Source organism: Saimiri boliviensis, chromosome 8 (assembly GCF_048565385.1).
Source record: "Saimiri boliviensis isolate mSaiBol1 chromosome 8, mSaiBol1.pri, whole genome shotgun sequence".
Classification (NCBI taxonomy): domain Eukaryota; kingdom Metazoa; phylum Chordata; class Mammalia; order Primates; family Cebidae; genus Saimiri; species Saimiri boliviensis.
Genome location: NC_133456.1, coordinates 15240020 through 15263721, shown reverse-complemented (window position 1 = coordinate 15263721; position 23702 = coordinate 15240020). Strand labels below are relative to the sequence as shown.

At 49.6% G+C, this 23702-nt stretch overlaps 1 protein-coding gene across 1 annotated transcript in view; it reads right to left on the bottom strand.

Annotated features, from left to right (window-relative positions):
- LTF (lactotransferrin) overlaps positions 1-22686 on the bottom strand; it is a 29876-nt gene extending 7190 nt beyond the window's left edge. The window contains exons 1-13 of the mRNA XM_003926267.4: positions 22590-22686; positions 16553-16716; positions 13265-13373; positions 12786-12968; positions 12277-12424; positions 11300-11355; positions 10154-10332; positions 9529-9703; positions 8472-8626; positions 6924-7014; positions 6045-6098; positions 4901-5056; positions 3059-3200 (exon numbers count right to left, since the gene is read on the bottom strand). Of these exons, the coding sequence (XP_003926316.1) occupies positions 3059-3200; positions 4901-5056; positions 6045-6098; positions 6924-7014; positions 8472-8626; positions 9529-9703; positions 10154-10332; positions 11300-11355; positions 12277-12424; positions 12786-12968; positions 13265-13373; positions 16553-16716; positions 22590-22632 (1655 nt within the window). The 5' untranslated portion in view covers positions 22633-22686. The remainder of the gene's footprint in view (positions 1-3058; positions 3201-4900; positions 5057-6044; positions 6099-6923; positions 7015-8471; positions 8627-9528; positions 9704-10153; positions 10333-11299; positions 11356-12276; positions 12425-12785; positions 12969-13264; positions 13374-16552; positions 16717-22589) is intronic.
- Between the last annotated feature and the right edge of the window lie 1016 nt (positions 22687-23702).

Sequence of the window (23702 nt, the reverse complement as noted above, 5' to 3'; positions counted from 1 at the left end):
AAGGAAATTAAATGATAATGAAGGAAAGTTCATAATTTAAAAATTAAACTTTAAAGAGAAATCAGAAAAAAATAGAAGAATGAAAATCATCAAAGAAATAACAAAGTAAAATTTTCCAGAACTGAATGACTTGGGTTTCCAGATGAGAAGAGCCCACAAAATGCCCAATCAATGGATTAGGAGAAGACTCACACAAAGAAATATCACTGCAAAGTTTCAGAACACTGGAAGTTAAAAAATACCTCAAAAATTTTCAAGAAAGAAAATCATATACAAGGAATTAGGAATCAAAATTTGTACCAGATTTCTCGACAACTCTAGAAATTAAAAGACAATTGACTGATACTTTTAATTTTTTGAATTTATCATATTATTCACCTTTTTGTGTCTCTATGCTACATTCTGGATAATTTTTTCACATATCTTCTGCCTTCACTAATTCTCTTTTTAGCTATATGTAATTTGCTAAGCTGGTCAATTGAATAGCTAATTTCAATTGCTGTAATTTTTTTCCTTCCTGAAAGTTCCCCATTTATTCATTTTTTAAAATATTAACTTGCTTTTTCTGTTGAATTTTGCTTTGGCAACTTTTTAAAATGTGTTTAGTTGATAATATTATAATTACTTTTTACTGTGTACTACTCATTGTCATTTAAAAAGAAGTAGTTTTGAGCCACCTTTGAGAACTAATCTAAAGATGCTACCTTCCAGGGAGGTTTCTAATGGTATCATCAGTCTGGTATGACTTTAACAAATACTTAGGAGTTGAGAATTTCTGGAGCATCCTAGGAGATACAAGTTTAAATTGCAAATCTGTGCAAGAATTGGTTCATGGCTTCCATTTCTCCGGGATGGTATTGCTCCCTGTTCTCAACACACAGGCAACTTGAAGCCTCCTGGAAGTGGACACAGAAGTTACTTCTGGTAACCTCACTCTTATCTTAAGAGTATGGGTGACCTCTTGGGATCAAGTCTGTTAGAACTGATAAGTGATCTCAGGACAAAGTGGCTCTACTTAGCTCTCTGAATTCCTATTCTCATTAGTCTTAGTCTGATAATTCCTTAATTTTTTTTTCAGTTATCCAATGCCTTTAAGAACACGTTATTTGAATTCATGTGTGTATATGTACTCAATCCAACATTTTTGCTTGTTCGTAGTGGGAGAGTTGGTCAAAATAACCGAACACTGCCATTTTCCAGATACAGAAATCCTGCCAGAAGTCCTAAAGGGAATGTTTTCCAACCTAGACTTAGTTATCCAGCCAAAAGGTAAATCATTTCAAAAGCAGGATAAAGATACCTCAGACCTGCAATACCCAAAGAATAGCAGCTCCCTTTCACTCTTGCTCTAGAAGCTGCTGGAGGGTGCTAAAGATATGTGATCCAGGAAACAGGCAATCTAACATGAATTAAGACAAAGGGAAGCCCCAGAATAATGATCAATGGGACCTCCAGGACCACAGATGATCAGGCAGGCTACAGAACAATTAATCCAAACTGAGCTGAAAGATGGACACCTTCCGGAGCAGCATTTCCAAGTAAATGATAAACCGCGATAGCACCGTGTGTGTGTGTGTGTGTGTGTGTGTGTGTGTGTGTGTGTGTGTGTGTTGTTGGGAGATTTACATTACTGGCAGAGAGTTTTGGGATGAGGTAGTTATTTTTAAGTGCAAAAAATTAAGCAAATAAGAAAAGACATATATGAACTCCAAAGTAAACAAAGCATTTGTACAATAAGGGAAATATGATATGAGAGTAATGCTTACACAGTCATAAGTACTGAATATGACATTAGTGCCTTGGGTGCTGAAGAGAGTTGAAGTTGTGGTTGTGGGGTGGAAGAGGTACCGGGGGCAGTATGAGAGGCTAGATCTTCTTCTATAGCACAGAGTCAGCAGAAAGTTAAAAATTAAGAACCAGCATTATAAGGATGATAGAAATAAAGGGGCAAGACTCTGGTTTCAGCTTATAATGAAATTTCTCCAATTTAGTTTCTAGATGTAATTTAAACAAAAGACAAGGAAATTTCTTCTGGTATAAGTAGGAATATTAAAATGCAGGTGTTTCCAATGAACAAATACCTTGCTGCGGGTCTAAAAAAAAAAAGAAGAAAAAAAAAAAACAGGAGCACGTGATTCCTTTGGGTTCTTATGAGACATGTGTTCAGTATTTCTGAATAAAATCACAATTTTTCCATTTGCAAATCCTTAGTCCCTTAAAGATATTTTTATACATTCACAAAACTTTTTTTTGTTTTGAGTTTTTTAAATGAGTCATTCAGAGTATAGCAAAAGCCACTTTTATGTCATTCCAACACTGAAACAAAGCTGTTGAATTTATAATAAAAATTTAAAGATCACGTAGTTTGGCCACTGTAGCCCTCAGACACCTGATGCCATCTGGTGGTGAAATGTACTCCTGGCACACGGAGGAAAAGGAATAGGGGAAATTCCTCTCTGTACCCTTCACACTGGTAAATGGTGCCCCTGAAAAGCAACGCCCAGATGAAGGCACTGGAAAACGTGGGGTGTGGTGACAAATCACTAAATGGTTATAATTTATGAATTCTGAAAACCTGTGTTTTGGCTTATTTTTCACTTTGTTACTGGAGAATACCACTGCAATGCCACTCTTTGCCATTTCTAAGGCCAAAAGTCAGAATAAAGTGGAAACATAAGACATAATGGTGACCTAGGTGAGAAGAGAGCGGGTGGCTATGGGAAAGAGAATTCTTCCCCATACATGGAACTGTATAAAGCACTTAGGATCCCACACTCTACCCATTTGATTTTCAGGAAGAAGGTATTGAGGTCTACCACTATGGATCATGGCTCAAAGCCACAGGGAGAAGCACTGTGGAGCTGAGGTCAGGCAGCTCTGGTGTCAGCCTCCACTCTCTGGGGTGGTGGGTGTGGTGGGGAGAGCCCTCACTGGGGCCACCCATGAGCTGACCCGATTCTGCGGTGACAGGTCACACCTGGCCCCTTGGAACGGCAGTGCCGACACGCTGAGGGATGACGTGAGGCCCCATCCTGATGGAGCTCAGGCCCAGACTCACCGGAAAGCCCCGTCGTAGCCATAGTATCTCTCATTGCTGTTGGGCGCACACTTATTCTCACCCTGCTCATTGCCAACACACAGAGCACAGAGATTAGATTTCGGGTCAGCCCCAGGGGCACAGCTTTGACTGAAGTATTCATCTGGAGAGAAGGAACACAGGGAGTCAGCTCTTCCGACTGGAGTCAACACAAGCAGTCTTTACCTAACAGCTGATGCAGGTTGGTTTCATTTCATTAGACTTCCCAGGACAGCCATCGAGACAGAACACACTCGCCATCACAAAGTGACATGTTGTCACCAACATAGGACCCACCAGAAAAGCTTCATTCAGACTGTAGGCACTGACAGCACCCGACTAGGCTGGGGATGAGAACCGTGACTACACGGAGGGTCCCCTCATCACAGCCTCGAGCTGGGGGCTCGGCTGATGACCATGATGGCCGTGTGCAGCAGAGCCTGAGAGCTGCCTAGTCCAGGATCTGATTTTGTTTTTATCAGTAATGAAAACCTGCTTTGTATCTGGGTGCCTGGCCTTTTGGTATAAAGACTAAACATGGGATTTCCTGGGGCTCATACGGTCATATGGGTAGCTATTGGCCAGTGAAATATCAGCAGAAGTGTTGGGTGCCAGCTTCTCAGAAACATCCTTAAAAGACAATTGGCACATGCTGTTTGCCCCCTTTCCTCCTTCTCTTTCTTCATCCTGCACATGGAATGCAGAAGCAGGGACTGGACTTCCAGATGCAACGTGGGCCATGTGCTAACCTTGGGCACAGAAGCCACACAAACGGTAGAGGAACCAGATGTTTAAAGCCCAGGTTCCAGACACCACATTGTCTTCATACCTGCCACAGGCAGCCCACCTCTGGACTTCACTTACATGACATAGAAATTAACTTCTGTCTTGTTTAAGCCTCTACTATTTCAGGAGTTTTCTGTTCCTTGCAGCTGAACCTAATCTGATTTAACCTGTTGTGTGATTTAACCCAAGAAAGAATAAACAAAGGTGACAAGAACGCTCAGCCCCACTGAGCCAGTGTCACCCATTATCAGATTCCCACAACCCCTGCTGCTGGAAGAACCACACTATGTGTCAACCTCTCGAAAAGCTGGGGGTGCCCACCCCAGCCTGGCACTTTCTCTATAGCTGAGCTGCTACCACGGAGCTGGTGAGGAGCAGAGCCACGCGAAAACTTGCCCCAGCCAGAATCAAAAACCCATGCAGTGGAGCTCCCGCTCTAGGAGATGCCCATACAAGAGGAGGGTCACGTTGAGGATGCACTAAGCACCCAGCACTGGGCCCACGGCAGGCAGGGCATGGCTTAGGCTGGCGAAGACGGGTGTGGGGTGTGGTGAGGACAGAAAACTTCAGAAGCAGGTAGAGCCAGATTCTTGAGGTCTTATTCAGGCTCCTTTGCAGTGTGGAGTAAGCAGTCAGTTTCACTTAGTAACAGGGGTCACTTTTTACCAGGCAGGCAGACGCCTTTCCCCAAGCTGGGAAGCCAGGGCTTAAGAGGAATCTAGGTCTGGAGCTCCAAGAGGTATAAAAAACACTTGCACATCTTGGAACTTGCATTTATTCTTAGGGTGCAAAGAAATAGGCAGATATTCCCATCCTTAATGTTGGGGTACAGTGAGTGGGACACGGGAAGTGCTGTGCAGGGAAACCCCTAGTGTACCCACGACTCCAGGGGCAGCCGCAATGAGAACTTGCTTCTGGTGGAAGAGGCCTGCACCACGATCAGCCTGCAAATGCCCTTCGTCCCTTCCCTAAGGCTTCACAGCACAGTGTGCCTAGCCCCCAGTGTGGCCCACCCACCGCACCCTCAGGACTCCTTACCAAATTTGCAGGAGCCCGTCTGGTTGAAGAGCAAGCCTATGGGAATGTTCCAGCCCGCAGTCCTGTCCACGGCGGTGTGGCAGGACTTTGTGCCTTTCAGAGAGTTCCAGGTAAGTCCAGCATCAGATTTCCTAACCACCGCCACAGCAAGGTATCCTGGCACAACAGATGACAGAAGAACAAGTCTTAACCTCCACGAGGCCTAGCGTATGATTCCAGTGCAGCTGTCTGCAGCCCAGGCCAAAACAGGCCACGAAGCAACAGCAGGCAATGATTCCCGCAAATAACTGGCCTTTTTAGGTAGACCCAGAAAGCGTAAGTTGCCGCCTTATGTTAAGGTGAGATTGACCTGAGCTATGAAATAAAACAGTAAAAAAAGCTGACCCTTTAAGTGATTAGAGGGGACTATCTTCAACCAGCCACACAGTGTCCCTGAGTTACAAACCAGCAATGCATCTTTCAGTGTAAGCTACTAAAGCAACAAACACTATCAACAACAAGAGTGACCCGAACAGTGCATAAATCACCAGCCCCAGCGTGCGTCAGGCCAGAGCGCCAACATCCGGCGGACTGACTGCTGTGTGGGTGCAGGGAGCGTGTCTCCAGGGACTGTCCTGAGCTGAGTCTGAACCAGCCCTGCACTGGTTGAACTCGACATGGTTGCCATTGTCCTCCTGAGAGACTGTATCTGACAGACACCCACCAAGGGCAAGTCTCTTCCGAAACTCAGCAGACACCAGCGCTGGTGGGCAGGGGGGTGGTGCACAGAGCACTGGATTTGACACGAGGGACCCTGGATCAAAACCAGGATCTACTATAGTATCACCTGTGGCTGTGAGTGAGATCCTGGGCACTCAGGGACTCTCAGTGCCACTGTTTCCTCATTCCCATAAAATGGGAAGCAGCACCCCCCCCATTCCACATGACCAGGATGCAATGAGGGACTATATGGATGTTCTCTACCAAGTGTGAAGATCAATATAAACATTAATTAGAACTATTCCTCTGGGAATTATCTGCACCCTTAAAAGTACCTATAGCTTCTAAGGCTGTCATTCTTTCTGTTTGTTTACAGTTCCTGCCACTTCCTCTTCCAGCAACAAGAACTTCTCCTTGACCTCGAAAGTGGCAAATGCCAACTCACCTTCCACAGGTCTATCCACACAATTAGGATCAGGTTCACTGCTTTTTGGAGATTCTGAAAGAATAAAGACAAGTAAGACATCATTACCCATTCAGAGGTAGTGAGAAGTCACAAACTCTTAAATCTCCATGATGCAGAATCAAATCTAAAGAGACCATCCCAGCAGTCCCATGCGGGAGAAATGCATCTATACGTTCACCAACAGACGTGGCACAGAGATTCACAGCAGCACGATTCACAACAGCCACCAACTGGAAACTACGCAAATGCCCGTCCACACTCAAACGACTGAATAATCACGGTAGACTCACACAATAGAACACTACATGCCGAAAGGGCTGAACAGTCTACAGCTACACACTCAGGTGAATGAAAAGCGTAACGATGAATAAGAGAAACCAGACATGGAGAAGCACGTGCTGTCAACGCCTTTAACATAAAGTTCAAAACACAGGCAAACTGATCTGCACCCTGAGAAGTCAGGAGAGAGGCTTCCCTTGCAGGAGTAAGGGGGCAGGTGACAAAGGTCACAGGGGGCTTCTGAAGCTTGCCATGTTTTATCAGGCCCGAGTGCACGGAGTGTACAGAGTGTGAAATGTCATGAGCTGCACATTTACCTGCCCTTTTCTGTTTGTATGTTATACTGCACTAAGATCTTCTGAAAAATTAAGAAGATAAAATCAATCTATCTGTTGTCAGTTCTCAACACAATAGGCTCTGTGGGTAACACGGCCCCTTTCCTTTCTTCTTTCCCTGATTCTCCCTTTTGAACGTATTTGTCCATCGTAATGTTTCACCTGCATTCACCGAGTGGGATTACTCACTGCCCCACTCCCATGACCCAGGGGGAATAGGCCGGAGGATGCTGACTCCGCTTACTGTAGTTCTCCGCCAGGACAGGCACCAAACCACATTTGCCTGCAGTGTAGACAAATCCTCCATCCAAACTCATGGCATCAGCTTCTCCTTTCTGCAAAGACAGAGCAGATCTCCAGCACCACATTGAGGCTGCATCCCGTCCTGCCTGTCTTTACAGCTCTCTGAGAGAATGGCTTTCTGTCAGGTGACCAGTGAAACAGCAGAAAGAGAGGGACTGTTTGAACTGAGCACCCAGAGGAAACGCCACGTGCACCACTCATTCTCTCCCAGCCCTGCCTGCTTTCTATGCTGTCAATTCAACTGGGAGGACTGGGCACAGGCTGCACAACCCTCTCTCCTCTGAGCACAACCTTTTCTGTGCCCCTGGCACTTCGGGGACACCTTCCTGGATCAGTCTCCCTCACCCAGGACACAGATGGAACAGCTGGCCTCATCTAATCTAACTCATTAGCACTCCACCCCAGGTGCTACATAGAAGTTGTCCAACAAATGGGCTGAAGTCATCATATTGGCCCACCATCAGAATGAACAAGTCCAGACTACAACACAGGACCGTGGACTCACCGGGAGCACGAAACTCCCTCTTTGACCTAGTAGTATTTTTTTACAGCTATATTAAAAATAGAGATGTGGACAAGAATTCTACTCGAGAATGCTCCCCACAGGGTTATGGAGAATAGCAATGTAAGGGACAAGGAGGAAGATGTCATGACTAAACTGAGCCACGTTCCCATAAAAAGTATCCTGGAACCAGGTTTAAAAAATGGTTTCGTCCCAGCGCCGTGGCTCATACCTGTAATCCCAGTACTTTGGGAGGCCAAAGCAGGAAGATTGCTCGAGCCCAGGAGTTCGAGTCAAGCGTGGGCAACAAAGAGAGACTCTGTCTCTACAAATAATAACAAGAATTGTGCAGGCATGCTGGCATGTGCCTGTAGCCCCAGCTACTTGGGAGGTGAAGGTGTGAGGATGACTTGAGCCCGAGAGTTTCAGGCTGCAGTGAACTATAGTTGTACAACAGCACTCCAGCCTGGGTGACAGAGCGAGAATCTGTCTCTTTAAAAAAAAAAAAAATGTTTTCCAAGAGTAAATATTCATGTGGAAGAATGCACATTATATGCTGTCCAGTGAAAAGGACTTAAAATGACATAACTGAACCGCTGGTGTATCGTTGCGTGCTTATCTGTAGACAAGCAGAGAAAATACTGGAATGGAGAATTACCCAGACTGTAACCATGTCTGTCCCTCTGTGTGGGACCACAGGTGATCTGGGGGGTTTGTTGTTGTTTTGTTTTAACATTATACCTTTCCATATTTCCCAAATTCCTTACAATAATCCTGTGTTGTTCTTATAACCTGAGGAGTGGGAAACTCACAGTAAACTGCTTTTTGAACCTAAAACTGTGTGTGACCCTGAGCACACCTCTCCAGGTGTCCCTGCCTCACCCAGGCCCCCTGCAGCCTCTTTGACTGCTGACTTCACTTTAAGCAGATGCCCAGGCCCTGGGTCTTCCATGGGGCCGCCGCCCGCCCCTGTGACGGAGCCCCTACCAGCACCAGGGCGATGCAGTCCTCCGCGGTAGAGGCCGAGGAGCAGGTCACGCTGCCTTCGCTCAGGCTGCTCCAGTGGCTACATTTGCGCTGCTCCTGGTCGCCCACCGCACACCACACAACCCGTGCATTCCGGGCAGCCACCTCCTCCTTGCCTGCCACAGGGAAGACAGCAGGTTCGTCAGGCGTCCCGAGCCTTGCCAGGTCGTCCACCCTCCCCAGAGCTGGGCTCCTGCCTAGACCCTCTCTGGGACAGGAGCTACAGTAGATGTGTGGACGTGTGGATGTGTGCACGTGTGCATGTGTGGATGTATGCATGTGTGGACATGTGCATGTGTGGGTGTGTGGACGTGTGGACATGTGCATGTGTGGATGTGTGGACGTGTGGATGTGTGGAGCCATGCCCTCTCCTCCTCCAGTCTCATCTGCAATTCCCTTCTTCAGGCCCACGGAGCTCCCTGTGTTTCCCATTTCTGTTCTTTTGGAGAAGTTCCCTGGTTTCTGATTGTCTCTGTCTGAGGATAAAAGCTCCATGACCCAGAGACCAGTGACAGCCCCAAGAGATGGCCTAGGGGACCTTGCGCCCAACCTTGACTTCCCCTGAGGCCTGCAGTCACCACCAGTAACTATAGCGCAGCATCTGGATTCCCCCAGATTCCACCCCTAGTCCCCCAGGAGAGGAGGAACCATGGCTGAGTTCTCCCACCATGGTGTCCCCAACTGAGTTCAAGGCCTGGGCCTGGGAAGTGGGGTGTTCCGGATTCATCCAGGAGGGGCCCTGGCTCTCTTTGTTCTGTTCATGTTTCTCACTTAATAGGAGGCGAATGGATTTTTCTGCCAGGCCTGGGGAGCCTGATGGGCACTGATCAGGTGGCCAGGATATTCTTTAAGAGACAACTGACTTATTCCACGGAAGACACTCGCACCTGCATCAAACCTCCACAATGACCCCACAGTGGCTGGGAAATGGAGGAGCGACCACCACAAAGTAGGGCCACCTCCTGGAAAGTAAAAGACACCGCCAGGCAGCCCTCAGGACCCTCCTGGGCTCACTCACTTTTCTTCAAGTTCTGGATGGCGGTGAAGTAGCCGGAGCCAAGGTACAGCCCAGAATCTATCCTCGCAGGGACCCTGGAAAACCCGACGGCGGAGTCCTTGAACAGCAGATCCTTCTCCCCGCTAGGGGAGCCAAAGAGCCGGAATGCCGGTGACTTGTCCTTTCCAAACTTTTCCTAAGTAAGAAAAAAATAGCATTATGGTGTCAATGGTAAACAGGGAAGAAACAACAACAAAAATGATGGTAAAGAAGAGTGTCTGAAACTTTGGGATCGTTCTGAGGGCAGGAGCCTCAGTTGAGACCCTCCAGCAGAGAGACTCGTGCCATCCCTGAGACGCAAGCTCAGCTATGGCTCATTCTTTGAAGACTTGCTAGGCCCAAGCACCTTAGAACCCTGAGGAGATTACATCAACGTCCCCCTGCTTCTGCTCCTGTCATCCGATACTGTCAGTCGGTGTGGCAGGGGGGTTTCATTGCTGCTGCCGTCCAGAGTACAGGCTGGGCTTTAGTGTGCTAATCTGCAGCGAGGCTAGGGACCTCTAAAGTGGCAGAAGTCAGGGAAGTAAAGAAACTTGCCCTTTGCCCCCCAAATCCAAGCAAGTGGGGAGGGCTGCCAGTGAAGTACCTGAGACTGGCGGAGGAGCTCCCAGATGGCATCCTCCTTGCCATTCACACTTCGTGCCACAACGGCATGAGAAGGGACTCGGGCCAGGTGGCACTCCTCGAACTTGTCCACTGGCTTCCGAGTGTTGTCTGGGCAGAGCAGCTCATACTCGTCCCTTTCAGCCTGGCTTGGCAGGTCCTCTGCAGGGAAAGGGAGGCGGAAGACAGCCTAGATGAGCCAACTCCAGTATAACTGCAAGCTATATGTGAGGTCTGTCTCTGTCTCTGGTGCTCCTGGGTGGATGTGGGGTCTGTCTCTGGTGGTCCTGTGTGGATGTGGGGTCTGTCTCTGGTGGTACTGCATGATGTGGGGTCTGTCTCTGGTGGTCCCAGGTGGATGTAGGGTCTGTCTCTGGTGGTCCTGCATGATGTGGGGTCTGTCTCTGGTGGTCCTGTGTGGATGTGGGGTCTGTCTCTTTCTCTGGTGGTCCTGGGTGGAATATGGTAGTCCCGTCTCTATTGGTCTTGCATGGAATGTAGTGGGCTTGTGTCCACTGGTCCTGGGTGCAGTGTGTTCAGCCTATACACACCCATCAATTGTGCTTTAGTACAGGTCCGAGAGGGACACTGTCCAGCAGGAGTAAGGGAACACAGGTGAAGGTGTCAGTCATGTGGCTGCGTGTGGTAGAGGGAAGGAGAGCACAGCCTCCGTCCGTCACTGTGATGGTGGAGAAGTAGAATGTGGACGTATTCCACAGAACATTCCTCAGCTGTTAGGACCCCTGAGCTAGACATTTATACAGCAATACCAAGAAATCTCGAAAACAGAATGCTGAGCAGAAAACCTTAGGAGCAGCAGGGTTTCTAATGCTCAGTAAAACCTCTAGGAACTCAGAACCCAGAAACACAAACCAGCACAATCCATTCTGCATGAGCACATGTATGTCTCAGAGGACGCAATGCCAAGCTTGGCATGTGGGGGGAAAGAAAGGCAGTGGGCACAGGAGATTTAAAGAAATATGAAATATCATAAAATCGGAGCTGTGCCCTATAGGAACCTTGAAAATGGTCTGCCATGAACCGAGGAATCTAATTTGCTCAGAGGTCAGAGTCACAATCAAGTAAGATAAAAGGGGGCAGTACCCACAGCTCCTTCCCCTGCTCTTACCAAACACTGTGCTCTCCCTGATAAAAGCCACGTCTCCAGCCCCATCCCTCAGACACCTGTGAGAAGAGAAAAAGTATCAGGGGTTGCCCCTCCCTGGCCCTTTCCTGGGGAAGAGCAGCCCTGGCACTCAGCACCTGTGGGTTTGTGCTCCCTGGAGAGCAGGACTCTGAGGCTTTGGGGCATCCCAGCTGGGAAGGCAGGGCCCCTCCAGACTCTGAAGCAGGGCTCAGGTATGGCCAGAGGCCCCCATCTTCTGCTTTGAGGGCTAAGAGGACAGAACTTTTTTTTTCTATATAAAAGAGAGTTTTGAAGCCCCCGCCCCAGAAGGTAAAGGCTTAGCATCCCTGGCCACGTGGCTCTTTCCTTCAGGACTGAGTGTGCAAGTGTGCCCTGGCCAGTGGGGCAGCGCAGAGGCCTCCCTCTGCAAAAATACCCGAGCGCCAGCAGGCAGAATGGGAAAAGGGAGAATTCAGTCTCCGCATGAGGGCAGAGAGGGTGGGGGCGCGTCAGGCATGGCTCACTGTCTGCGGTGGAAAGAGGCCCAGGTGGCCAGAAGGACATCAGCCTGGATACTGAAGCCATCCTGCCCAACCAGGAGCCAGGGCTGGACATCTCACGACAAGACACCTTCTGTCCTGTTGTGGTTAGGGAAGGGGCAGAAATGAGTACGAGGAACCCAGGACAACAGGGGATCCAAACTGGATTCTGGGTTCTCTGAGGTGACAGGAGGGCCCACGGCTGCAGCGACTGCCCACGGGGCTGGTGAGAGGTGAGGGTACAGGTGTGCCTGGAAGGCTGTGGGGGAACACGCACTGGGTGGGCCTGCGTGCTCTTTGGACACACAGCAGTAGGAAAACCAGGCCTTCTCTCTGGTTCCTGCGAGCAGAATGAGGTCTGTGTGGCGACAGAGAAAAGGCCTCCCAGCCTGAGGCCAAGGGACACTTGGCCACTGAAGAGAAGAGGACAGGGTCACTCACTTGAAGGCCCCAGAGTAGCTGAAGTACGGTTCCTTGGAGGAGAAGGCACATTTGTTTGCTCCTGTCCCCACACACAGGCGACACAGGTTGGGGAACTGTTTTTCATCCGCACCAGGAACACAGCTGGCTGAGAAGAACCTGGCCACAGCTGTTAAACACAGAGAAATGGACCACAGAGTATGAGCCAGCCGTGGCCACAGCAGGTTACCCCCCAACTCCGCCCCAGCTGGAGCTCCCGTGGGCAGGGCCCCTTCCTCCACCCCGGCAGGAGAGCCTCTGTCATGGGGCTGGGAGCTCAAGACACGCACCTCTGCTGAGAGCAGACTCAGCAGTGCCTCCCAAGGGCTGCCGGGGTAACGGATCCTGCCGGCAGGATGTTATAAGCCCGCCAGCCTCACCCACACCTTGATTCCTCCCATGCGTCCACCTGCGTGATCTGTGTGGCCTGTGCTTACAGCTGGAGTGGAGGCCCCCACCTGAGGTCGCTCACTATCTCCCAACCAGCTTACCTGCCTCAATGCGCTCAGGTGGACCTGACCAGTCTAAGAATGGACGAATCGTCCCTATAGGGACGTTCCACCCAGCGGTCCTGCGAAGGCCTGTGTGGCAGGACTTCAGACCTTGCAGTTGGTTCAGCTGAAAGCGGCCGCCCTTCTTCACCACAGCCACAGCGTAATAGTGGGTTCGTGGCTCTGCAAAGGGGCAGACAGAATTGACAGCTCTTAGCCTAGATAAGAGGGACAAAATCAACCCGTCCTGTAAGCCTCCGCCATGCTGCGGTCTCCTCGCAGCTCGTGGGTGTCCTCCTCTCATGGGTCAGCATCAGGAGGAGCAGCCTTCATCTGGCCCGGAGCCCAGCGACTCCATTCCCTGCACATGTGACATGACCGAGACTCCACCTCCACATGTCCCTCCACTCCCACTCCGCACAGCTCAGGGCTCAGGCCGGGGGGCCACCGTGGCTTCTGGGTCCCCAGGCAGAACTCACGTGCTTCGCTCCCGTAGACTTCTGCTGCTACCGGTCGCAGTAGGTAGGGGGCCTGGCCTGCCTCATATATCAAACCACCATCAAGGGTCACAGCATCAGCCTTGTTTGTCTGAAAGAAAAGAGGCCAGGTCAGCTTCAGCAGAAAACTCACCCAAACCTAGCAAGCGGGACCTCAGGACCTCAGAAAGTCTCTGTAGCTGGCAGGGTCTTCAAAGGAGTCCGCTTTCCATCACGTCTATTCACATCCTATGAGTGATGGTGAGAGCCAAGGACCCCTGTTTTGGGACAGTGAGCGCCAGCGCTCTGACTGCTGAGACCGGGACCCGCCCTCTCTCTCCTCTGCCTGCCTGTGACACTCTCTTGATCACACCCTTCACAGTCAGCTAGATTTGAAGCTGTTTTTCTAGATGCTCTCTCCTCTATTTTTGCTCCATATTCATTTAAGTTCTGTTTTATCATCTAGAAAATATAGTTATTAAGAGATCCTAAAATTATCATAAGAATCCATGTTCCTCCACTCCAGCACATTGCTTCCCACATGATTACCTGTTTCTTTGGTTTGCAATGTGGGATATATCAGCAGTCCCCAACATTTTGCCACCAGAGACCAGTTTCAGGGAAGATAATTTTTCCAAAGACAGATAGGCAATGGTTTCGGGATGGAACTGTTCCACCTCAGATCATCAGGCATTAGACTCTCATAATTAGACCCATGAGAGGACACACGTGCTCTGTGAGATACGCAGAAGCGTTCCCCCTTCCCACTGGAGACTTATCAGGATGGGTTGATTTTGTCCCTCTTGTCCAGGCTGAGAGCTTTCAATTCCATCTGCCCCTTTGCAGAGCCACAAACCCACAATTATGCCGTCTAATGCTCCTCCTAGGGGCAGCCAGGCACAGTCCTGGGAGAGAGAGGCCATGGAGTAAGGATTCAACCGCTGACTGAGGGAGTGACCACCGCACCCTCATAAGGAGCGCACAGCCTAGATCCCTCCCGTGTGCAGTTCACCGCAGGGTTCACACTCCTGTGAGAACCCAGTGCCGCTGCTGATCTGACAGGAGGCGACGCTCAGGCCATAATGCTCACTGGACCGCCACTCACCGCCTGCCGTGAGCCCAGTTCCCAACAGGACACTAACTTGCACCAGTCCACGGCCAGGCAGTGGGGACCCCTGGGACAGATCAGATTTGGGGGACTGCTTATTCATCTAAAGCTGCATACGTTTTCTAACTTCTCCAGAGCCTTTATTGATTTTGTTGACAGCATAACGTTTTCTCATAATGTGGGTGTTCTGTCATGTATTGAATTATTTCTCCCAATGTCTAGCACTTGGTTTATTTCTAACTGTTGCCCGTGAAGACTGTGCTTTCATGAATATATTGTCCTCAGCATTTTTCCTTGCGGGCCACTTGTGTCCTTGGGTAGGCACCTGAGGGTGGAAGCCCCAAGATGAGGACCATGTTACTCCTTGTGACCCTGGCTGCCACTGCCATTCTGCTTCCAGAAGATTTGTAATGCCAATTTAGGATGGCACTGACCATGAGGACCAGCTTCACTGTCCAATCACCAGCAGGGCAGGCTATCATTCTATTTGTTAACTGATATTACTACAGAAAATCCAAGTACTAACAAACTGCTTAGGTCTGATTAGTAAGGGGAACATTTCACAAGTATTTTGTCTTAATTATGAATTCCTTCTTACCAGTTACCCTGTTCATATCATTTTTCTTCTTTGATTCTACATTTTTTTCCAATTTGAGTTATTCTTTTATAGAGTGTAAATAGGAATCATGTGCCAGAGCTGGTGCACATACATTCATTCGGGTACTTTCTAAATTTTTTTAAAAATTATTTTCTATGGGCTATGAATTACATTTTCTGTATTTTAGAATGTCTGTCTGTTTCATGATGTGGTTTGTTGCTTAAGAGATTTCTATTTCCTCTATAGTTCTCCTAAATTGGCCCCTAGTTTTTCAATGATATGAATTTTGTTTTTAACCATTTAATCTATCTCAACTTTATTTGAGTGAATGCTACGTAGTACTGGTTTCAGACAGAAATCTTATTTCCCGAGATTAGATAAGATAGGATGCCTTCAGGGTGGAATGGCCGTAGACAGGATTTTATTTTAAAAGGCAGATTTTGTGACTTCCTTCACATCTATTCAGATTGAGTAGGTTAGAATAGAGCCTAGGAATCTGCATTTTAAACAAGCAAGAGATATTGGCGCTGTTATTTATTTATTTATTGAAATGGAGTCTCACTCTTGTTGCAAAGGCTGAAGTGCAAGGCACAGTCTCAGCTCACCGAAATCTCCGCCTCCTGGATTCAAGCGATTCTCCTGCCTCAGCCTCCCAAGTAGCTGGGATTACAGGTGCTTGCCAGCAGGCCCAGCTAATTTTTGTATTTTTAGTAGAGACGGGGTTTCACCATGTTGGCCAGGCTGGTCTCAAACTCCTGACCTGAGGTGATCCTCCCACCTCGGCCTCCCAAAGTGCTGAGATTACAGGTGTGAGCCACTGCACCCAGCTGCTGGTGCTGTTTACATGCAGGTAATAGTTGTAAAAACATAGCCTAAAACAGTAATTAAACTAGATTTTTCCCTAAGTACTATCCTAATACTCCATTGTATTTATAAGATAATCCTATGAGGTTGCCTTGGAAACTTTTACGCAAATTATCCACTCTGCTGGAGCTGAGTCCACATGGTTATGTGGCAGGTACACAGAATATATTTGTTGAATGAATGAGTAAACATTATCTCAGTAGGTCTTACACATCTCAAAAAATAAAAGGAATGAGAAATCATACACAATTCACAATACCCTTTTCTCTCTCTCTGAAACTGTCTTGGACAAAAGTCTTTCCAATGCCTGGCACCCTGGCAGGTCCTGTCCCAGCATGTGGTGACAGTGACCAGGACAAGCTCCTCTCTCACAGGGTTTAGAGGTCATGACTCTTAGGGAGGATTTTTCTCTCTGAGTAACCTTGTTTTTTGCCAGTGCTACGTATTCATCAAATACAACTGCTTACATTTCATTTCGGAACAGTTGTTATTAGTAGTTTCTGTGGAGGCCCCAGGTTCCCCACACGTGGTCTCTCCACTTAAGCTCCTTTCTTTCTGCTCTGAAAATAGCACAGTTCCCTGTGAGAGAGGACAGCTTCCAACTGACAGTTGCCCAAAAAGGTGAAGCAGAGGAAGTAAGGAGAGCACATGGTCTATGTTTTTCCATTTCTCTCTCCCTTCCATTCAGCTTGGTCCCAACCAACACCCGGCATTGACTCACCGCAATGGCTTCCATACACTGGGTTGGGGAGGTTCTCTTTATGCAGCTGACAGGAGGACCACCCACTTTTCTCAGGTTCCTTTGCCATTGGATGCATTTTGTGGCCTCAGGTTTGGATACGGTGCACCATCGAACGCTCCCCCTAGGGGCAGCCAGACACAGTCCTGGGAGAGAGAAGTGGAGGAGTAAGGAAGGATTCAACCGCTGATGGAGGGATTGACCACCGCACCCTCTGATGGCGTTTTCCAGACTCCTCCCTGGCTCTCAGCTGCCCTCCTTCCCTCTCCAGTTCATGGCTATGTCCAGCCATTCTCCACAAGGGAAGGCATCTCGATGGACTAACAGGGTCTCCGCATTGGCGAGGGGTCTGCGGTTCTCAATAAATTAGAGGAGAAAGTCCCTCTAGATTACTTTTATTCCTATGACTTTGACATGTTACCTACCCCTTAAAAAATGACAGTGATCCCTCACATCAATTATGAAATTCTTCTACCTGCTTTGGCCCCTTTGAAGCTGGAAGGTAGGCAGGAAAGGAGTCGTGTGCTGATGTGGAAACTGGCTCCCAAGGAGGCTGAGTGACTCACCACTCAGCAGTGCACAGCCCAGCTGAGCATCCAGGTCTCTCTAGATTGTTTTGTCTGTAAGTGTCTCCCCAGGGAATGCCAAAGGAACAAAGGAAGATACACCTGACTCGATTGATAGATGCAGTAAATGATAAGTCAATGGCCATGGGGACAAATGGGTTGGCTGGTGTGCCTGAGCCACCACCATTCACTCTGTACAAAAACTGGTTCTCCTGTTGAGCCTGCTTTTGTCGCTCCAATCCATGCAATTGGATTGGAGCATAGATTGAAGGGAGGAAGGTGCACTGAATTTACTCACCTGGTTGCCTGACAAAAGGCATCTACAAAAAACCTGCAGTGAACATCATACTAAAATGGTGAAAGGCTGAATGCTTTCCGCCTAAGATCAAGAGCGATGAGAGAGTGTCCTCACTCACCTCTTCTATTCAACAGTGTTAGAGATTCTAGTCTCAGCAATAAGGCACAAAAAAGAAATGAAAGACACCCATATTGGAAAGAAAGAAGTAAAACTGCCTTTGTTTTCAGGTAACATGATCTATGTAGAAAATACTGACCAATCTATAAAGTACCAATAGAACTAATAAACAAGTACAGCCGGGCCACAGGATAGATCAATACACAAAAATTGGCCATACTTTTGCATACAGCATAGAACAATCTAAAAACAAAATTAAGAACATAAATCTAGATAGTATAACATCAAAAAGAATTTAATACTTGATGGGTAAATGATATGAACAGACATTTACCAAAGTAGATATGCAAATGGACAACAAGTACATGGAAAGGTGCTCAGTATCATTAGTCAGTCAAAAAACACAAATTGAAAATGCAATAGAATGGCATGTCACACCCACGGGTTATAATAGCTAAAACAGACAATGACACATATGGGCGTGAGGATGTGGGGAAACGGGAACCCTCATACGTTGCTGAGAATGTGAAATGGCACAGCCGCTTTGTAAAACAGGTTGGCAGCTTCTCAAAATGTGAAGCACAGAGTTCCAATAGAACCCAGCAACTGCATTTCGAGGCATATAGCCAAAAGAAATACTATAAAAACCTATTGTACATGAAGACTTGTGCACGAATGTTTGCAGCAGTGTTATTCAGAATAGACAACTGGAAACAGCCTAAATGTCCAATAACTGGTGAATCTACATCCACTTAATGGAACAGTACTCAGCAATGAAAAGGAAGGAAGCACTGATACGCCCCGCGACATGAATGAGCCCCACTTGTGTGCAATGTCCAGAAAAGGTAATTTTATAAAGACAAGAAAAGAGATTAGTGGTTGTCTGATGCTGGGGTAGAAATGAGCATTAACTATAAACAGACATGAGGGACCTTTACTTCAGGGGATAGAAGCATTCTAAAACTTATTTATGGTGATGGTTGCACCACTTGGTAAGAGTACTAAAAAGAATTGTACACAAATAGGTGAATTTTTTATGATACATAAAATATACCTCAGTAAAGTTGCTACCAACACACATACACACACACACACACACGCATGCACGCACACACACACACACACACACAGAGTTGTAAAAGCCCTCTGCCCTTTGGATATACTATGGGGTAGAATGTTCAGCCTCTGCTGCCTCCTGTTTCTGAGCCATCCCATCATGATGAGAGCCACCCATGGCGCTTGCAGAGGGCTGGGGACCGTGGTCAAGAGGCCTGTAGTTCCCAGGCTGAGTCTGCAGGGGCTTGGGGCACCCAGCTGCCACACTCCCCCTTCACCCACCCTCATCCCGGGGAAATCCCAGGGAATACAGTCTTGCCTTGGAAGCCTTTAGTCAGTCAAAAAATACAAATTGAAAATGCAATAGAATGTCATGTCACACCCATGGGTTATAATAGCTAATGGAACTATCCCACACTGAGAGTTAACCCAATCAGATTCAGCCATTGGATCCAGTGAGCATTAACTGGATGCCTGCTGTATACACAACATTGTGTGTCATGCAAGAAATGTGTAAGCACACAGGACCAGATTTCACTTCTCACTGGAGAGGCAAAAATCCAATGGCGGATGTGCTAAAAGAGAACAAATACCAAACCAGGAATGAGGTCCCTATGATTTCAGTGGGTAATTAGGTGGGGGATGTTCCAGGAGGTGGAAGAATGGGCCCGTGTGCCCAGCTCATGTTGCAGGCATGTTCTGTGCCAGGTGATTTACTCAGCATTTCATTAGCTGCCCCAGCTCCTCTGTACTGTAACTTCTACCAACATCTCCATTCTCCAGGGGAGGACACTGGCTTTAACTAGTTATGTGGTTTGTGGAGGTTCCCATAGCTACTAAGTGTTGGATCTAGGACTCGAACTTAAGCAGTCAGACCCTAAACTCCCCTGTTCTTACCACGGGCTAGTCAGCATATTTAGGTCGGCAGAGTTAGAGACCGGTTGGAGATGGTGCTAGCAAAGGGTCTTGGTCAGATCATGGAAAGTCTCCAATGCTGGTCCAGGGAGGTCTTATTCAGGATGCAGTGAAGTTGTGACTCATGGGAGAGGCTGGAGACTGGCGCTCTCCCTAGGGCAGGGGCAGAGTGGACTGAGACCTGGGACCTGGGAACAAGCAGAGAAGCCGTGGCCACGGAAGGCACCAGAGAAGACTGGTCTGAGTAGAGAGGAGGGATAGCATTGAGAATGGAGAAGGGGGCGGGGACAGGAAGGTGGTGTCAGAAATCAGCTTGGTCATGGGTGGGTTCTGGTGGTGAAGGGCGAGAGTAAAATGGAAGACCATGCTTGAAGCCGGACGTGGGGGCTGAGCAATGACGGGAACCTGTGAGCAGAGTTTATTTCTTCCCCTGAGAGGAGTTGAACCCGGGTGACTAAAGGACCACTAAGCACCCTTCCAGGATTCCCAGTCTCCAACCCTCCAAACACCAGGTAAAGGCTCCAAGCTCTTACCTCCCAGCTCTGAACCTATTTGAACCCCAAGCTCTTAATTCCCAGCTCTGGAGCTGTGTGAACCCTAAGTACTTAACCCCCAGCTCTGTAGTTGTGTGAACCCCAAGCTCTTACCTCCCAGCTCTGGAGCTGTGTGACCCCAAGCTGTTACCCCTCAGTTCTTGAGCTGTGTGACCCCCAAGCTCTTACCTCCCAGCATTTGAGCTGTGTGAACCCCAAGCTCTTACCCCCCAGCTCTGGAGCTGTGTGAACCCCAAGCTCTTACCCCCCAGCTCTGGAGCTGTATGAACCTCAGGCTCTTACCCCTCAGCTCTGGAGCTCTGTGACCCCCAAGCTCTTACATCCCAGCATTTGAGCTGTGTGAACCCCAAGCTCTTACCCCCTAGCTCTGGAGCTGAGTGAACCCCAAGCTCTTGCCCCCCAGCTCTGGAGCTGTGTGACCCCCAAGCTCTTACCCCCCAGCTCTGGAGCTGTGTGACCCTCAAGCTCTTACCCCCCAGCTCTGGAGCTGTGTGACCCCAAGCTGTTACCCCTCAGCTCTTGAGCTGTGTGACACCCAAGCTCTTACCCCCCAGCTCTGGAGCTGTGTGACCCTCAAGCTCTTACCCTCCAGTGCTGGAGCTGGAGCTGTGTGACCCCCCCCAACTCTTACCCCCCCAGTGCTGGAGCTATGTGAACCCCAAGCTCTTACCCCCCAGTGCTGGAGTTGTGTGACCCCCAAGCTCTTACCTCCCAGCTCTAGAGCTGTGTGACCCTCAAGCTCTTACCCCCCAGTGCTGGAGCTGTGTGACCCCCAAGCTCTTACCCCCCAGCACTTGAGCTGTGTGACCCCCTGAAGCAGGTCCAGGTCTGGCCCCTCCCAAATCCTCAACCCAGCCCTTGTATTCAGTATCAGGCACTCAAATGCTGCCCACCAAGCTTGGCTGCACTCTGGCTAAAGCATACATTCTGGGCAGACGTGCAGTGCCCTGGCCTTGAAGGCAGGTGCCCGGACAGGAGTTATTCTCCCCAACTACCCACACAGCTCATGGTAGGGCCCAGGCGGACTGGTGAGTTTGATGGGAAACCTCATGAGTGCCTCCCAGCCCATGGCTCCAGGGGCTGAGCAGACAGACTCCCCTACCCACTGCTCACACAGCTTAGATCCAGCTTGCCCCATCCACCCATCTTCTGCCAGCCTGGACACCCACGGAGAACAGGGCAAGAATCCCATAGGGCAACTGTCACCCCTTCCTCAGCAAGGACAGGGGTTTCAGTGGCTCTTTGGGGTACAGGCCACCATCCCAATTGACTGCAGGATTCAAACTGCAGACCTCAGTAGGCACCAAAACAACCAAAGACCCAAGTGAATATGAAACCCAGTGGTGCAACTCTGAGCCAGAATCCTGGACCACAGCCCGTGACCACTTCCAGGAAGTCAAGGCTTCCTTCCTCTCCTGCCCCTCCCAGGTGGCCCTAACCCTATGAAACAGGCCATTTGCCAGGGAACTTGAGGGGACGAGAACAATCAGGTCCTGGCCAGTCCCAATCTGCCTTAGAGAAGAGAAGAATGACCAACACCCATGGGAAGGAATTTGGAGCAAGAGACCAGAAGGGCAGGGACAAGGATGGGTTCAGGCTCCCACTGCTGCTCTCTATCCACCATCTGGGAAGCTTCCAGCCTTAGGTAGATGCATAAGACAGGAGTAGGCTGCGCTGGGCTGGGGAGGTGTGACACCTGAGCTTTCGCTGTGCCCCCTCCCACTGCCTAGGTCTTCATGCCCATCACAGCCCTTTCTGCTGCAGCCTGGGACCTTCCCCTCCCAGCATTGCAGGGAGCTCCACAGTCACACATGGAGGTCACTAATGCGCAGCGCAGGGGAAGGCCCCCTGAGCACCCCAGAAATGACTTTGGTTATACAACTAACAATTATTTTCTTCCTTCAGCTCCTCCTTTTCTGTCACACACATTTCCTTCTCAAACCCTCTGACACAGGGTTCTATCAGGGGCACTGCACCCCTCCCCACCCCTCTGCGAGGAAGGTGTGCGAATGTCCCACCCCCTCCTCACAGCCCTGTGGACCCACCGTTAGGCCATTTCAAGTGAAGAAACTCAGTCTCAGGAAGGCTAAGCCTTGCTGGGGTCTCACAGTCCTCGCAGGAGCTGGGATCTGGTCTCGGGTCCTTGAGCTAGTCGCTCACCCTCTCTGAGCCTCACTTTCCTCCCATGAAAACGCGTGTAACAATACAATGGGGACCGAATCCGTAGGTGGGACACAATGGGACAGGGGCCTGCGAGGCCTTTGGAGAAGCTCTGCGCAGCGCTAGGCTAGGCGTGCCCCGACCCGGCTTACAGGAGCCCCCTCCTGCTCCTCCGCAGGTGGGAAAGAGAGATCTGGCCCGCGTCCCAGCCGCTTCCCGGCTGCAGGCGCAGGGACCACAGGGGCTCAGAGGCCCCGCGCCCAGCCAAGCGGACACAGGGAACAGGGCGCCTAGTAGGCAGGACACAGGAGACGCCCATGAGGCTGGGCGCGGCCCCAGGCACCTGCACTCACCGAGGGCCCCGAGGAACAGCAGGGCGGGGAAGACAAGCTTCATGTCTGCGGTCCGGAGGTGACTTGGCAAACGAAGGCTCTGCCACCTGCGCCTGCCCTGCGCCCCTTTATTCAGGCCTTTGCCCCGCCCTGTTGCCCAATAGACGCCCCGTTCCTCCCCACTCCCCGCAGCTAGGTCTGCTTGTTCCTTGAGGATCCAGGCTCCGAAAAGCCCTGAGGCGGGGCAGGACTCCACACCGAGCCGGCAGGGAGAGGAAAGCCAGCCCGCGCCTCACCTGCCCTGGTCCTGCCTGGCTACTGTGATGTTCTCTCTCACACACTAGTCTGCAAGCCTCTAGGAGTCGCAGCCCCCGAGCCTTGTCCCCGCTCTGGTCTCAGTGCCTCCTAGAGGTCAGGACACAGAGCAGAGGGTCTTTACCTGAAGATCGCCTTGACCTGTGAGACTGCGATCTTCCTATCTTCCTCAGTTGACGGCCTGGAAGGCGCCTAGGAGCCAGTTAGTGCAGGCAGGTTTCCTTCCACCTTGGCTCAGCAGTGAGCTGGGAGTTGTAAAGGTGACCCAGCTGCGCCCAGCAGCAGCCTGGGCACAGCCGACAGAGAAAAGAGAGGCTGCCCAGAGTCCCAGGCAGGCTGCCCATGGAGTATCTCCCTGCCCTGCTGAGACCCACAACACAGTTCCCAGAAAACAGATGGGGGTCCCAGACGGGAATGACCACCGCCCACGGCTGGCTCCATGTTCTTATTTGCCAACGAGAAAGGTGCCCTATGGCTAACATGCCCTACCACTTTTTCTTCTTTTTTCTCCACCTCCTTCTTCGTCTCTTTTGGTGTGGCCAGTATTCAGTAGGAAATGGGAACCTCATCTTAATAATTGCCATAACTGTCAGATTTTAAAATTCAAAAGCAGGAATACTGCTTCTAAGAATACATCTCCTAAATACATTCCCACGACACAAAACAGCCATGTACAAAGGTCTCCAGGGCATCACTGCATGCCATTAATCAGCTGGAAGCAAACTAAACATCCATCTCTGGGTGAGTTCACGTAGAGCATTATGCCTGCGGAACACACCGGCGACCTCAGAAAGAACAAGGCAACCCTGTGTGTGTGGA